At 32.0% G+C, this 16,030-nt stretch overlaps 1 protein-coding gene across 1 annotated transcript; it reads left to right on the top strand.

Moving 5' to 3' along the window:
• Positions 1 to 4,345: 4,345 nt before the first annotated feature.
• LOC107435345 (NADP-dependent malic enzyme) lies at positions 4,346 to 10,831 on the top strand. Its single transcript, XM_016046938.3, has 20 exons — positions 4,346 to 4,640; positions 5,004 to 5,269; positions 6,483 to 6,603; positions 6,704 to 6,778; positions 6,894 to 7,045; positions 7,180 to 7,285; positions 7,522 to 7,587; positions 7,983 to 8,078; positions 8,249 to 8,320; positions 8,433 to 8,516; positions 8,602 to 8,700; positions 9,009 to 9,056; positions 9,177 to 9,230; positions 9,324 to 9,422; positions 9,512 to 9,601; positions 9,700 to 9,777; positions 9,977 to 10,051; positions 10,151 to 10,241; positions 10,404 to 10,532; positions 10,647 to 10,831. The coding sequence occupies exons 1-20, from the start codon at positions 4,611 to 4,613 to the stop codon at positions 10,733 to 10,735; spliced, it is 1,920 nt and encodes a 639-aa protein (XP_015902424.3). The 5' UTR covers positions 4,346 to 4,610; the 3' UTR covers positions 10,736 to 10,831.
• The last annotated feature ends 5,199 nt before the right edge of the window (positions 10,832 to 16,030 follow it).

The following is a 16,030-nucleotide window of genomic DNA, read 5'->3' as shown; positions in this document are numbered from 1 at the left end:
CTTCTGCTCTTTTAAGTTTTAACAAATTATATCCAACTTACTCTCTATTTACAATAGTTTTCAAACATCATTCTCTCTCCTGACCCACATATTCTTTGTGTTTTTTTTTTTTTTTAATAACAGCACAATTCTTTTTTATTTTCCCCCCCTATTCTCCTTTTTACATTTCCCATAATAAAATAGATCAAACACTATCAAACAACACCTAAAAGATTTTGTAATTTGTATTATGTGGGTTCAAGCATGAGCATATAAATTTATATCTTTAATGCTTACTTTTGTTTTAACATAAAAAAATAATAAATAAAAAAACTGAAATATAAAAACCATTTTGTTGTCTAATCCTCATGGTGATGATGATGTTTATGTTTTTGTTATTGTTATCGTTTCAAGCATTGTGTTGCCCCTGCAATCGAAAGATCTTTTTGGGGTTTAGTTCACAAAAGGAATTTTATATAATAATAAGAGGGATGAGATTTTAGCCCCAAAAAAAACAAAAAAATGAGGGATGAGAATGAGAATCCAACATGGATCACATGCACAGAGAAGAAGCCTAATGTAGGGTCAGTGGGGTCAGAATTCAGAAATCACTTTTAATAGTATTTCATATAATTCCAAAAAACAACACAAAATTACAACTATGGCTTGTTGGAATTGAAGGCAGTGCCTTGGTCTCAGCTGTCTGGGTTTTGGTATTTGACACCAACTTTCAACTCCCATTGTTATTACCCCAGCCACACACATCCACAACCTCAAGCCACGCTAGCGCTCACCTACCCATAACCTCTATGCTACATTTTTGTTCATATTCTTTTTCTTTTTTCTTTTTTATTGCTTTTTTTTATTATTATTGGTATTTTTATATTCTATTTTATTAAATCGGTATTACATGTTTTTGTCCAACTACATTGCACGTGAGACCATCCATCTAAATTCCACGTCAACCGAAGATAAGATCACCAATGGTGACACACAAAAGGATGATATCATTAATTGCTGCTGCTATTGCCAAGTAAAACCACGATTAAGTCAAGGAACAAAATGTTAAAAGTAGCCCTGCACTTTCTCAGAAATGACAGACAAGACCTTCACATATGGTAATGGTAATGGTGATGATGTTACAGAATGGAAGTGACAGTTGGTTGGTTTCTGTGATCGCTTCACTGCCAAATGTAAGGCAGGGAGTTCACTGTTTACATTGGGTCCCATTTCCCACCATGCTTCTGTGTACTGTGATAGGCTTTATTAATGTATATCTTTTTCTAATTATTGTTTTTCTCTATTATTATTACTATTATTTTTAGAAACGTATATCGCATATTTGTGAATAATCATTCTAAAATACAAAATTGAATTACACTCTAGCTTTCCATGTGAAGTTGAAACGGCACGTTCTTAATTTTTCCATGCCAATTGATTTTCTTGGATATATTATTGGCAAAAAGCTTTTCAAGTCTCTAGAAATTGCTATTTTTCTCGCAGCATGGCCAAATTATAACTCATTGCCATTTTCCCCAAAAAAAAAAAAAAAAAAAAACGTTATAACTTATTACATTTAATATACTTCATTGCTTCTTGTTTACGTGACACGATAGAGGCAACCAAAGCAAACTTCCACCGTTTTTTGAAAAGTACATAGAATTTAAAAGACGAGTTTCATATTTTAAGTATTTTTTTTTTATAATTTTAAAATAATTTTTTATAGTTTTATTTTTTATATACTACTGCTTAAATATATAAAAAATATAAAATTATTTAATATAATATTATTTATTTTTAAAATATTCATAATTTATTCTATTCTAAAATTATATATATTTTTATAAATAATTTTTTTTTTCATAATTTTAAAATAACTATATATAGTTATTTTGAAATTAATTTTATTAAAATATTTTTTTTTTCTTTCTCATTTGAATTAAGATTGAGTTTTATTTTTAAACGTTTTCAAAATTATAACTTATTATTTTGGAGCGTTAAGTCATAAATTTACAGATATTTGGTTGTGAACTTCTGAACATTATTATTTTGTTTAGTTGTACACTTCTGAACATGCAATTCCATATGGATACATTTTTAGATGTTCGATTGTAAACTTTTGTACATCATTAAAATATTTGTTTGTATATCTTTGAACATCTTCAAAATTATAACTTGGATACATTTTTAGACGTTCGGTCGTAAACTTTTGTACAGTATTAAATATTCATTTGTATACCTTTGAACATCTTGGAAATTATAACTTATTATTTTGGAGCGTTCGATTATAAACTTCTGTACGCATTTCAAATGTTCGATTGTGAACTTTTGAACACTAACTTTTATTTAGCTATATACTTCTGAACACTATTTTTTTATTTATCTTATACTTCTGAACATGCAATTCCACACGAGTACAATTTTCGATGTGTAATCGTAAACTTTTGTACACCATTAAAAAAATTTGTTTGTATACTTTTGAACATGTTAAAATTGTTCAATTGTAAATGTTCAAACGAAATTTAGAAATATTAAATGTCCTAATTTTATTTAGAGATAAAAATGAAAAACTATAATGGACCTACTTTATATCAATCACCAAAATAAAAGTACAAAAACATCATTTTGATATTGGATTTAACGTCATAATCACAAACTAATTTGTTCAAAACTGTAGATTGTCTATTTATTGTCTCATGAGTGGTTATAGCATTTGAAATTAAGTTCTTGAAAGCTTTTATTTTGAGAGCATATGGTGTTTCCCATCCTTGGCACATATTTGACGATGTTTAAACCATTTATCAACAACTGGCAGTATTAGATATTCTGGTACCATAAACAACTATAACAACAACAAAGGTAACAAAAATATTATCAACATAAATATTAATATAATCCAACACTTCTATTATCTATATTTTTTTTATCCTGCATATTTTATATTCAATTAGATATAAACCATCAATGATTAAAAAAAAAAATGACATGCTTCATAGCGTAAGGTGTTTAGTATCTGTATATATAAAAGCTGAACATATTAATAATGTTTGAATGGACGTTTTTGAACAATTAAAAAATATTCAATTTTAAACTTCAAAATAAAATATAAATTTTGACATATCAAAATCAAATATAAGCCGACCTTGTCATTGGTACATGATAGAAAAATAATCCAAACTAAAGCAATCATCACAAAATGAAAAAAAGAAGAAGAAAAAGTTAAATCTATCTTACTATTTCATATTTTTTATTTCCATAATTTGTGAATAATTGTTGTATCTACAATTCTAATTTTTAATGGAATATAAGTTATATGATGTATGTAACGTATTATTTGATAAGAAGAATGGAACTGTCTAGATAAATTATTTAAATAAATTTAGTTAATAAATGTTCTCAATAGTAATTTCAAATGGAGATAAAAATGTAAATCAATAATGAAACATAGAATTCAAATAGTAGTGCAACTCGAAATTCCCATATTTTAAATATAATTTTATTAATTTAACATTAATGGATAAGTATAATCGTTGATTCAACCAAAATTATTGTTAGATAAAGCTTCTTTTTCTTTTTTCTTTTATTTTTTTTTACGTAAGCTTGTAAGCTATGGTTAAATAAAAATGCACGCTAATAATTTTATTTATTAATGAAGAAGCTTGACAATGTTTATATATATATATATATATGCACGCTAATAATTTTATTTATTAATGAAGAAGCTTGATAATGTTTATATATATATATATATATTTGTAATATTGAAAAAAAAAAAAAAGGGCAAAAGGGGTTTGGGCAATGCCAATACTCCCAACAAAATTGGGGCATATTTCTTCCTACACATCAACTGAAAAAGGGTCTGAACAATGACCTTTGCAATAATAGCTATGAAATTCTTGATGAAGATTTTTAAGTCGAAGTTGAGGCTCATGAAAAAAGACAAGATTTTGTATAAGCAAATCTCAAAAGAATACCATCCATGACTAGATGACACGAGAAAGGATGAGCTCACGTAGCTTAAATTGATCTCTACCATACCCTATCCTTATATCCACTATTCTCTCACCATCCAAAAATCCATCGAATAAACAAACGTTTCCTTGTATGATGGAATGGCCTAACCTTGTGTCAATATCAACTTCCATGAAAATGATCACAAGCCACTACTCCTAAACAGAATCCCATGAGCCCACCACACTCTTGTGGGGTCCCACAATTGACACTGGTTTTCTTTTTTCCGCCACATTGCCTGCAATTCCAAGGACCAAAATAAGGAAAGGAAAAAGAAACAAAGATTGGGGTATTTTAGTAATATTATGACATATTTAGTTGCACATATTAATTGTTTTGTAGAGAGACTTTAAGTTGCACATTTGGATTTGGTCCTTCATATAACTCCATTTACCTTCTCCGATCTCTCCCTCTCGTTTCCAAGCTCTCATTCACAAATTTCAGGGAGAGAGAGAAAGAGGGGGAGGGAGAGAGAGACACACACACACACAAAGAGTAGCGAGAAAAGCACGGAGAGCTAGCCAAAGCGAAAGACTCTCTCTCCGTTCTCTTGCTTATTCTCCCTCTTATCGCTTGCATAGAAAAGCGGAAGACCCTCTCTTTCTTACATATCTTTCGCCATGATCTCGTTGAATAGAAGCAGTTTTCTGGTAATATAAAACATACCCATTTGGTTTTTTTTTCTTCCAGATCACAATTTCAAACCCCTCTTATCACCCATTAGATTTTTTTTTCAAATTTTTTATTTTTACCGTGTCCTAATTTTCCACGTTGAAGAACAAAATTTCTTCTTAAAGTTTTCAGCTTTTTGAACGACGATAATTTGGTATAAAAACAACTCGAAGCCCGCGATTTAGATTTCGATTCCTGTGTCTCGTCTATTCCTATTTTTGTTTTTTCACATTGATAATCACGAAAGTTTATAGTTTTCCTACCAATTTTCTGGATCATCGTTTAATGTTGAACTGTATTTTTTTTTTTTTTTTGGGTGGAATTTATTGTCTTTTCCGCAGAACAACCCGAGCATTTCCGGGTCAAATATTCCATCTTCTTCTACACAGAGAAGACCAGCAGCTAGTTTGAAGGTGGTCGCTTCGGGCTCGAACAACCGGTCAGGAGATCGAAACGGTAGCGTATTGATAGAAAGCAAATTGATGGAATCCCCTGTGGTTGAGGTAGAGCCAAAATGCAGTGTCGGTGGTGGGGTCCAGGATGTTTACGGTGAAGATAGTGCCACTGAGGATCAAAATGTCACTCCCTGGAGTCTCTCAGTTGCTAGGTGCCAAAAAACGATTATTCATGATTTTTTTTTTCCAATTTTATTGTTAATCTAACTGTTTACAGTTTTATGCATCTTAGTTTTGTAGATAAGATTTATCGATGTTTCTGGCTGTTTCTTTTGACTCGTATGGATCCAAAGGTTTAAATTATGCAAGTTTAATAAGTGAAATTCTATATATGATCGTCATAGTTCCTTTATTTTAAAGCGTTTGAGTATATAATTGGCTTATTTCGTTGAGATTTTCACTCATTGAAAAAAAATTTCCTCTTTCATTGCAAGTATAAATGAATTTATTTATTTATTTTTTCATTGTGACGTTAGATGTTTTGAATCTTTTTTTTTTTTTTTTTTGTTTATTAATAGTTAGATAGAAAGTTACTTTGGGATTAGAGTGTGTTTTATTTTGTTTTTGGGTGTCACTAATGTTTTCTGATTATTTGTTTCTAATAGCGATAGAATTTCTTCAGATTTTAGGCTCAGCTAACAATGCTGTGTTGTACTCGCACTTTATATAGGACAAAGTGGATTGTTTAGTCAATGCTTTAATGTTGATACAATACGACCTCTAAATTATCAGCATGAAAAATTCGTAAAAATTCTTAAATACAAAGCATTTTCCTATATGCTATTCTCTTTTGCTTGGTTTATGTTCAATCTCAGGTTTGTCTAATTAATGAGGGGTTGATTGTCATGAATTTCTTTTTTCCTTTTTCTTTTGTTCCCCCATATTACAAGACAAAGAAAAAATGGAAATTTTCAATTTAGTGACGCACCTCGTCATATTTTTCTACACATTTTACTATTGGCAGGTGGTCTTTCTATTGGTTAAAAGAAAAAAAAAAAGAAAAAGATAAGTCTTCATTGTGTTTGGCGGAGAGAATAGAGTACCGACTCTACTTTCTTCTTCTTCTTCTTCTTTTTGCACTTTTTTCCCTGACACCTGTTAATGTGTCCTAGGGCTGTTTATTTTGTCATTCGCCTGCATGTTTTATCAAATATATATTTAATGTTCTTTCTTTTCTCATTATTCTTATTTTCTGATAGTGAAGTTTCTCAGCATTATTGGTCTTTTGTTTTCTACTGAATTTTAGGACCTTATTTACCCCTGTTATTTCTTTAGATGGCTATAGTTGCAACCCTAACCAGAAATGGTTATCCGCTTACCTATGCCTGTTTTATTAATTCATTACATACTATTTTTCTTCTGCAGTGGATATACTTTATTGCGAGATCCACATCACAACAAAGGGCTTGCCTTCAATGATAAAGAGAGAGATGCCCACTACTTGCGTGGTCTTCTCCCCCCTGTTGTAGTTTCACAAGAGCTTCAGGTTTCAACCCAGCTTTTTTATCCTTACACCTCATTTATTTTTTACCTTTATAATTATATTCATGTTAAAAAATAAATGCGGTTGCCTCTCTATTCACCAGGTGAAGAAAATGATGCACAATATTCGCCAGTATCAAGTTCCACTGCAGAGGTACATGGCTATGATGGACCTTCAGGTAGCCATTCCAACATTTCATTGTAGCTTTGGGTTCTTAGTTAGCAATTCAAAGTCTTTACCTGTCACTACGTAGTTTTCTTCATAAAAATCCTGATTATACTAGTGAATTTCAGGAGAGAAATCAAAGACTGTTCTACAAGATGCTCATTGATCATGTTGAGGAGTTACTTCCAGTGGTCTATACTCCAACTGTTGGTGAAGCTTGCCAGCAGTATGGGAGTATCTTTATGCGTCCTCAGGGTCTTTATATTAGTTTGAAAGAAAAGTATGTTGCATTTCATCTATTCAATTTCTATGTTACTGCCAGTTGCAAGCTGTGATTTTTGATTGTTGCTTTAGGAACTGATAATCAATTTCCGTTTTCATTTTATTTCTTTTAATTCTTTGGTGGTGGTAAAGGGGGAAGATTCTTGAGGTATTGAGGAATTGGCCTGAGAAGAATATTCAAGTCATTGTGGTCACAGATGGAGAACGTATTTTGGGTCTTGGGGATCTTGGCTGTCAGGTAAACTTAATGAAAAATTGTTTTGCAAGGCTCTTCTTGATATTTGTAAACTAAATATGCTCGCATTTAAAGTGTGATATTCAATATTATTGTTTTGCTCTTTTTCCATCCTGTGTTCCTGCTGCTTCTCCATTCATGAGAGTTCTCTGTCTCCCTGACACACTCACACACACAGATATAAAGTCACACTCTCATTCGTATAACTGAGTTTGATGAAATTGTTGATATGTCCTCAGGGGATGGGGATACCTGTGGGGAAACTTTCCTTATATACAGCGCTTGGAGGAGTACGCCCTTCAGCTGTAAGTTTCAATGTGATTTGTGTGGTTCATTATTATCATGGCTTGGTAAAAAATGAGTATGTATTTAACGAATAATTTCTTTCTCAATATTTGTCATCATTTATTGTGTTCTTCGCCATACTTGCTCCTCCTGCATATAGGTGTGTTTCTGTGAATATCATGAAAGGATATAAAACTAGTGGTACACTAGTTTGATTAATTATGAAGTATTAGCATACTGCATTATGTCATATATATGCAAGGATTTGTATTTGGTCTTGATAATTATTCCTAGGAGGATTTTAGCTCTACTAAACATTTCATTTAGTTGCTTTCCTGAGATATTTATGATGCTTATATTTTTCTTTGTTGTTTCTACTTAAATAACTAGTGATCGTATGTTTTGATTGTTTCAGTGCTTGCCTGTAACAATTGATGTGGGTACAAACAATGAGGAGTTGTTGAACGATGAGTTCTACATAGGGCTCAAGCAAAAGAGGGCTACTGGGCAGGTTAATACTTGTGTCCCTATCTCTGCTGGTGTTAGATTTATCTATTTGAGACAATTTATTTTTTGAAATTGCTTCGTACCAGGGGGGAGTGGTATTTCTCATCATCACTGTCCCTTAGGGAACTTACATGTCTTACTGAAATAGCGTTTCTCTTTTTTTTAATGATCTAGGAATACACTGAACTTATACAAGAATTTATGACTGCTGTCAAGCGTAATTATGGGGAGAAAATTCTCATTCAGGTACACAGTAATTTTAAAAGTGTTTTTTAATTAGTTGCGTAGGATGCCTGACTTGACTATTTATTTCTTTGTGGTTTTAGCTTTCTCTAAATCTCTTTACCGCATTTTGTAGTTTGAAGACTTTGCAAACCACAATGCTTTTGATCTGCTTGCAAGATATGGTACAACTCATCTAGTTTTTAATGATGATATTCAGGTATGTATTATTTACTTTAGAATGCTTTTATATTGGTAATGGTGCAAGAATATCAATGATATTTGCATTATTTACTTTATTCCAGGGGACAGCATCAGTGGTCCTTGCAGGTCTTATTGCAGCACTGAAATCAGTTGGTGGCTCCTTATCTGACCACACATTTTTGTTCCTTGGAGCTGGAGAGGTAAGTAATTTGATTCCATATCAAAGATGCTCAGTCTGTTTCAATTTTGCCCCAACAACTAATCAGTAATAAAGATGGGTACTACAATTGTGAACTCTGTATTTTATTAAGGTAACATCTAGAATTGCTTGTCTTGTGGGCTCCCTCCTCCCAGATCCTTTTTTATTTTTCCTATAAGCATATGTTACCTTGTATGCCCTGACTCAAAAACGTTTTCTTCTATCCAGTTATTTCGTTGTGTTTTTGGATTTACTGTCTGCTGTCACTTAGCCAATTTGTGTCTTACTTTTGACATTTGATGTTTACAGGCAGGCACTGGCATAGCAGAACTAATAGCTCTTGAGATATCAAAAAAGGTTATTCTCCAATGTTCCTCTTATTGCTTTCAAATCTACTGTTAATATCTGAAAATCTATTAAGAGCGTTGAGGATTTATAACAAAGCGAAACAGATTAGAAACTCTATTTTTTATGCAGACAAATGCTTCAGTGGAAGAGACCCGCAAGAAGATTTGGCTTGTTGATTCAAAGGTAGTAAAAACCCAATTTGCTTTTTCACTGTCTAAAGTATATTATCATTTCCTACTTTGTCAATTAAAGTATGCATAAGAATTTCTTTTGCAGGGACTGATTGTTAATTCACGTAAGGAGTCACTCCAGCATTTCAAGAAGCCTTGGGCGCACGAACATGAACCGATCACTGGACTTGTAGATGCTATTAATGTGTGAAATCTCTCTCTCTCTCTCTCTCTCTCTCTCTCTTTTCACATAGAGAAATAGCAGTATTTCATTTTGTTGCCTTATTTTATCAGGAAATCAAGCCAACAGTTTTGATTGGAACATCTGGGAAAGGAGGTCAATTTACAAAAGAAGTGGTAGAGTCTATGGCCGCTATTAATGAGGTATTTGTTCTTGCTCCCATCTATTTTTCGTTTTCTGAAATTGTTTTCACACCCTCAAGCGGTTAAAAGTGATTATTGTTGTGTTTGACCCTTTGTAGCAACCCATTATCCTTGCTCTTTCCAACCCAACTTCTCAATCTGAATGCACAGCTGAACAAGCCTACACATGGAGTCAGGTAAATAAACTGGCAACTGTTACGTCTCATTGGCCTGTAGAGAACATATTATATCATGCAGCTCAGTCTGCCCTCAAATCGTTTTTTCCTATAATATTGGTCCTTGTTCTTTTTTGAAACAGTTATTTTTGGACCTTTTCCGAAAGGTTGTTATCTATGATGATTACGAATTTACAACTTCTGCTCTTTTCCATTTCAGGGTCGTGCCATTTTTGCCAGTGGAAGCCCATTTGGACCTGTTGAATATGAGGGAAAGGTTTTCACCCCTGGCCAGGTATTTTACCTTAAAGATTTTGTGTATTACGTATTATTTCTGGATAATAATATGAGATGCTGAGGACTAATATTAGAAGTTCTTTCCCCTTTTCTTCAGGCAAACAATGCCTACATATTTCCAGGATTTGGCCTGGGTTTAATTATGTCTGGTACCATCCGTGTTCATGATGACATGCTTCTGGCAGCCTGTAAGTGCATTTATATGCTGACAAGTTTTGTAAAGCTCAGGATTATTCCATCTGGGTGTTTTTAGTTTCTTTAATATTTATACATATGTGATCTTTTCAGCAACTAGTATCGCCTTTTTGTTCCATGATAACCGGTTACTTCTTTGTAATTTGTGGGAACAGCGGAAGCTTTGGCGGCACAGGTAACGGAGGAGAACTATGACAAAGGTCTCATATACCCTCCATTTTCTAACATCAGGAAGATTTCTGCTCATATTGCTGCCAATGTAGCTGCTAAAGCGTATGAACTTGGTGAGGTTTATTTATTTATTTATTTATTTATATTTTCTCAATGGGTCGGGGATTGACATATCATTTTGTAATTAAGAAAGCCGAGTGGTTTGACATTCTGCAATTTCTCTGTAGGTTTGGCCACTCGCCTTCCTCAACCAAAAGATCTGGTGAAGCATGCAGAGAGCTGTATGTACAGCCCTACCTACAGGGGCTATCGGTGAACGATCAAAAGCAATATTTTTAAATTAATTTTGTTTGTGTTGGGATGCAACCAAATCATATAAAATTTAATATCAAATATCAATTTTTTTGTTTTATTTGTTTTTTGTCCTTCCCTCTTTCATATATATTTTATAATTGATGATGTTATTTGGTGGGTGAGAAGCAAAAGTGAGTACTGGTAGTTGGATTAGGGGTTACATGTAGTATGAAAAATGTTGTAAGATGCTACAACCGTCAGTGTTAACAAAATTTTTCATAAATGAAGCTTCAAAGTTCCATATACGAATCACCTTTGCATGGCTCTCTCTTTCAAAGCAGTTCTGGGTCTATCCTGTTATAGCTCAATTGATAGAAGGAAGGGAGTCACAACTCCCTTGAGTTTGTTTTCTTTGTTAGGTTTTCGGTTGATGAATTAATTATATAACTCTTCAACAATTTTCGATAGTTTTAACATTTTGAGGAATGAAAGGAGGATCAAGTAATATTCTTGTTAACGATGGCATTAGTTGGGTACTATATCATATGCTGGAAGCAGTCCTCGTGAACCCTGAACCACTCAAAGACACCAGATAGTGACCTCTCCATATAATCAAATATATATTCCATGTCTATAATATATCTCCTATCTTCCTGGACGGCTGCGCACAATTCCTTGTTTATTCAAAATCCAATGTATCTCAAAAGATAAATAAAGGTTTATTCATTACAAAGTTTTTTAATAGCTTACGCTAGCTGTCTTACAATGTTTTACACGTTTCTTTATATATTTTTATATTTTTAAGACCATTAAAAATGAATTCAATCCGTCAAAGATTAATATGATTTGTCTGTGTCAACCCCAAGTTTTCTTTCTTCCCCCATTTTCCTCTCAATTCCACCCAGGATGATGAAGATTCAACAACAACAAGAAGAAGAAAATGATGATTGATGATGATGATGCAAGCTAATTGGTAACCGGTAAACATCACAAATTAAGACTCAGCTTGGGGACCACCCATCCCATATGAGACTGTATGCATGTTATTTTTATGGAAAAATTGTGTATGGTACTCATCATTTTTTTAGGGGCCTTTAATTCATATATATATATATATATATATTTGTATATTCTTTTTTGAACTTCATAAACTCTTGTTAGCCAATATTAATCCATATGTGAGACAATTTTTGCACTTTAAAAAACTCAAAATCATCATTAACCATTGACTCAATCTGTTCCTACTATTTTCTTATTGTTATTAGTTTCAATCATCTTGGACAAATTAATTTTCGATCCTCATCAGAAAAGATACTATATGTATGTATATACATATATATGATACTAGTATTCAATTTTGAATTCTACTAACAAAATGTTGAGTCCCTCTAATGGCTTGGTACTTTTTTTTGTTATCTTATTATTATTATTTTATCATGACATATCATTTTGTGTAATATGGACAAGATTCAATGCGGGAAGAATGACACTTCAGCGCCAGAGATAGCCTTCTGTGCCCGTAAGATGATGCCATCTGTCCGAAGAGATATTCTAATCCTAAAGATGGCATTAAATTTCAATTGTAATGACAATCCTACGTCAGCAAATATCATCAACAATATTAGCTAGAGACAACAAATTCTTTGCCATATTGCTATGCATTTAAAATTCACTATTATATTTAAGTTATATTAATATATCATTTGATAAATCAAATGAATTTAGTGAGCAATATAATTTTTTGCCAACGGTTGTGTCTTCATTTTTAGGCTCACGCATGAACGAGATATTGTTGTCCTACCTACCTCTGCATCTCACAACGTAAGTCATAATTCCATTGTTATTTTCTGGAAGCAATTTCTTTTCCATACCTTGGTAGAAAAAAACATGTTTTCGAATGATTTCTATTTGAATTGTATAAACAGAAAAAATCAATTTATCAAACATAATGTAGTCAAAGAAGTTGTAGAAAGTCGCCAACACGTTTTCAATTATTGATAAGTTAAAAAGAGTTTGGATTTTGTATTAGCATCATGTAAATTTATATATTAAATATGTATAAGATATGACAAAATATATTAAGGCGGCCTCATTCTCATGCCATGCTTGACTTTTATATATGGAGATTTGGGCCCAGCAAACAGTCAATTTGTGGTTCAAAGACAATTAAACAAGACCCACACACCAACTCCACAGTCCAATTCCTTTCTTCTTGGTGCTTCTTGAATTGATGTTTGAGCCACAAACCACCTTATATATTTGCGATACCAACAATGAGAAATATTAGTTGCTTTTTCAATTCCTTTTTTCTTTCATTTTTCCCTTCATTTGGGAAGTTTAGAGGAACACGTAAAATTGGTTTTCTGAATTTAAGTTCAGTCTAAAAAGAGGAATTGTTGAATAGTTGCTCTTGGCAGCATTAATATTTGATATTTAATTGGTCAACCGATTTAATTAATGAGAGAAGATTCAATTAATTCTTTTTCTATTTCTTTCAGTTTGATGCTTTTGGTTTTTGATTTTGGTTCCTTAATTTGGGTCCAGAGGTAGATGTAGGAAAACTAGAGGGAAATTAAAAAGGATTTGTAAAGAGGATAGGTATATATAAGCAATCTTTTTTTTCTCTTTTTTTTTTTAAAAAAAAAAGAAAGAAAATTTATTCTATTTGGGTGAATATGTATTTTTATTTTTATTGCAATATGATGAATGGTTATATTTTTGGTGAATTATGGTAAATAGTTATAAGCATAAAGAGAGAGAGAGAGGAGAGAGGGATATGAATGCAATACTAGGAATAGGATAATATAAGGTCCACTTCTATGGTTTTATCTGAGAAAATCAACCACGTGTAAAGGCAACAGCAATAGTATTCCAAATCCGCGTTCGCACACCCAATTCCAATAAAAGTTGGAAAAAGAGGCTCTCTCAGAGATTCCTGGAAATGCAAATCTCCAAAGATAACATTAATATATTGCATGGTGGACTCTGGAAAAAATTAAAGAAAAAATAAATTAAAAAATTAAAAAAAAAAAAAAGAAAGTGTGGGTTTTTCTTTTTGGGTAGTGTGAACGGGTGGGTCTTTGGCACTTGCAGATAAAACATATATATTTTTATAAAGTCCGCAAAACCCTGACTTTCCTCTCCCTCGTTGAAGTTTCTCATTTGCCACATGTCAACCTTGCTATATTTTTCTGTCCTTTGCGTTCACATGTCCGTACAATTATCAACATTGATCTTTATCCTACCCTATTATATGATTTTTACCCCCCCATGTGATGGTCAATTCATTGAATGAGGTCAATTACTCGGATGACTCGTTATCGTTGGCCACTTGAATGGATTCATATAGTGGGCGCTATCTGGATAACTATTATCTGAATATATATCTATACATACATACATATTATGTATACAGCTATGTTAAGATGCATATTAACTATGCATTTTAAATAATACATTATCTAATCAAAATATCAAGTAATAGTGGGTGCTATCTGGATAACTATTATCTGTACATATATATATATATATATACATACATATTATGTATACCGCTGTGGTAAGATGCATATTAAGTATGCATTTTAAATAACACATTATCGAATAAAAATATCAAATAATATATTATTTGATATTAGATTAGATAGATATACTATAATGCATATTATATATGCACCATACAAAAATAATAATAATTAAGTATATATATAAAAAAAAATACCGACTAAATTATATTCAATTATGGATTTACCATTTAGTTGTTCTTAAAAGGACATATATACATGTAATTTTAAATGTAGTCGTTAGGTTGTAGGTCTAATTTGAATCCTTAAATAAGTTTCCAACTCTCTTATCTGTCATGTTTAATTAGACTCAAAAGACTTTGCCATGAAGTTTGCCATTTGGTCATCTTTTCTACCACATATATCCATCTAAAGACGACACCTAATCTAAATTCTCCTCTAACTATCTTCTCTTCGTTGGACAATATTCTTAAGGACTCAAGATATCCATTACTTGACCATTTCATTCGAGTTTAATGAAAATTAATTAATTGGATGGATTAATTTTTAAAAAAAAAATGTGGTCTTTTCTTTGAAGTTGGGATATGGCAAACATTAATATAATGATTAAATAAATCTTAGAGATATATACTACCTTTTTCCATTTAATTACTTTACCATATATCCTTGGATAAGATTTCAATTCCATATCAATCTATTTGTATCCAACGGATTTGTCTGACACTTTTTTTTTTTTTAAAATTCTATTTGCAAATAATCTTTAGAATATAAATCACATTAATTTAAGTAAATTAAGAATTGTTGGAATAAGATTTAAAATGAGATTTTTTTTTTCCCAAGATAAATGATCAGCATATTATATATGAACCCACCTAACTATATCCTCTTACTAGATGTCATTTGTAGACAAAAAGCTTTTGGATGATGTTGAACTTGGTTGTGACAATCAATCATACTTAATAGTTCTCAAGCTTTTTAAGCAACACATTTTTGGGAGACAAAGCATCATAAGTTGGAGATATTCTTGAGGATTAGGTAAACTTATAGAAACAAAATAAAAATAGAAAACATAAAATATAAAATATAAAATAAAATAATAAAAAGAAGAAAACCCATTAGGGCAACGTGTACACGTGTACGGTTATCCATGCAACAAGACTTCTTAAAAGCCTTATATGCCCTACATATTAAAGTAAACGTGGGTCGGAGCATGTTCCACGTGGCATATCATGGTTAGTTTAGTACATCCACTTGGCCTTTTTTCTCAACCTCTGACACCAATTTACCCACTCGGCGTTACAGGCATATTTCCGTAATTTCATTTTTTACCTCAACAGCTGCGAAGCATCGAAGGATAATTTGGTAATAACAAATAATCCCATTACACGTGTATTATAAAACGCTACAGCCATGATATTCTATCCATGTGTTTTCGTCTATAATCAATAACGCGGGCCATTGCTCTAACTCAAATTCCATTGTTGTCCCTAATAGATTGCCGAATCGCTGTAAAATTATTAGTTTGTTTCACATTCATATGTACGAAAATACATGTGGATGTCGGGGGTCAATATTGTCTCACTTTTTGTCGTTTGTCTTTTGCTTTTTGTTTTTGACCACATTTATTGGCCACAACTAGTTCGAAATTCATTAAAAAAAAAAAAAAAAAAACTAGTTCGAAATTCTTGAATTATCATTTTGGCTAATACGTCTTGTATGGATAGGTGTAAATAGGTCTTGTTGTTTTCCAGGTTATTCTGACTTGTTGTTGGTGATTTATAACAATTTTCTCA

The sequence above is a fragment of the Ziziphus jujuba genome, chromosome 1, assembly GCF_031755915.1.
Source record: "Ziziphus jujuba cultivar Dongzao chromosome 1, ASM3175591v1".
NCBI classification, from domain to species: Eukaryota; Viridiplantae; Streptophyta; class Magnoliopsida; order Rosales; family Rhamnaceae; genus Ziziphus; species Ziziphus jujuba.
Note: the sequence above shows the minus strand (reverse complement) of the source record. Positions and strands in the feature narration are given on the sequence as shown.

Bases quoted from the DNA above. Each gene is read 5' to 3' on its own strand.
- LOC107435345 (XM_016046938.3), top strand. From the start codon at position 4,611: ATGATCTCGTTGAATAGAAGCAGTTTTCTG. The intron at 4,641-5,003 runs GTAATATAAAAC...TCTTTTCCGCAG, and splicing joins TGAATAGAAGCAGTTTTCTG to AACAACCCGAGCATTTCCGG. The intron at 6,604-6,703 runs GTTTCAACCCAG...TCTATTCACCAG, and splicing joins TAGTTTCACAAGAGCTTCAG to GTGAAGAAAATGATGCACAA.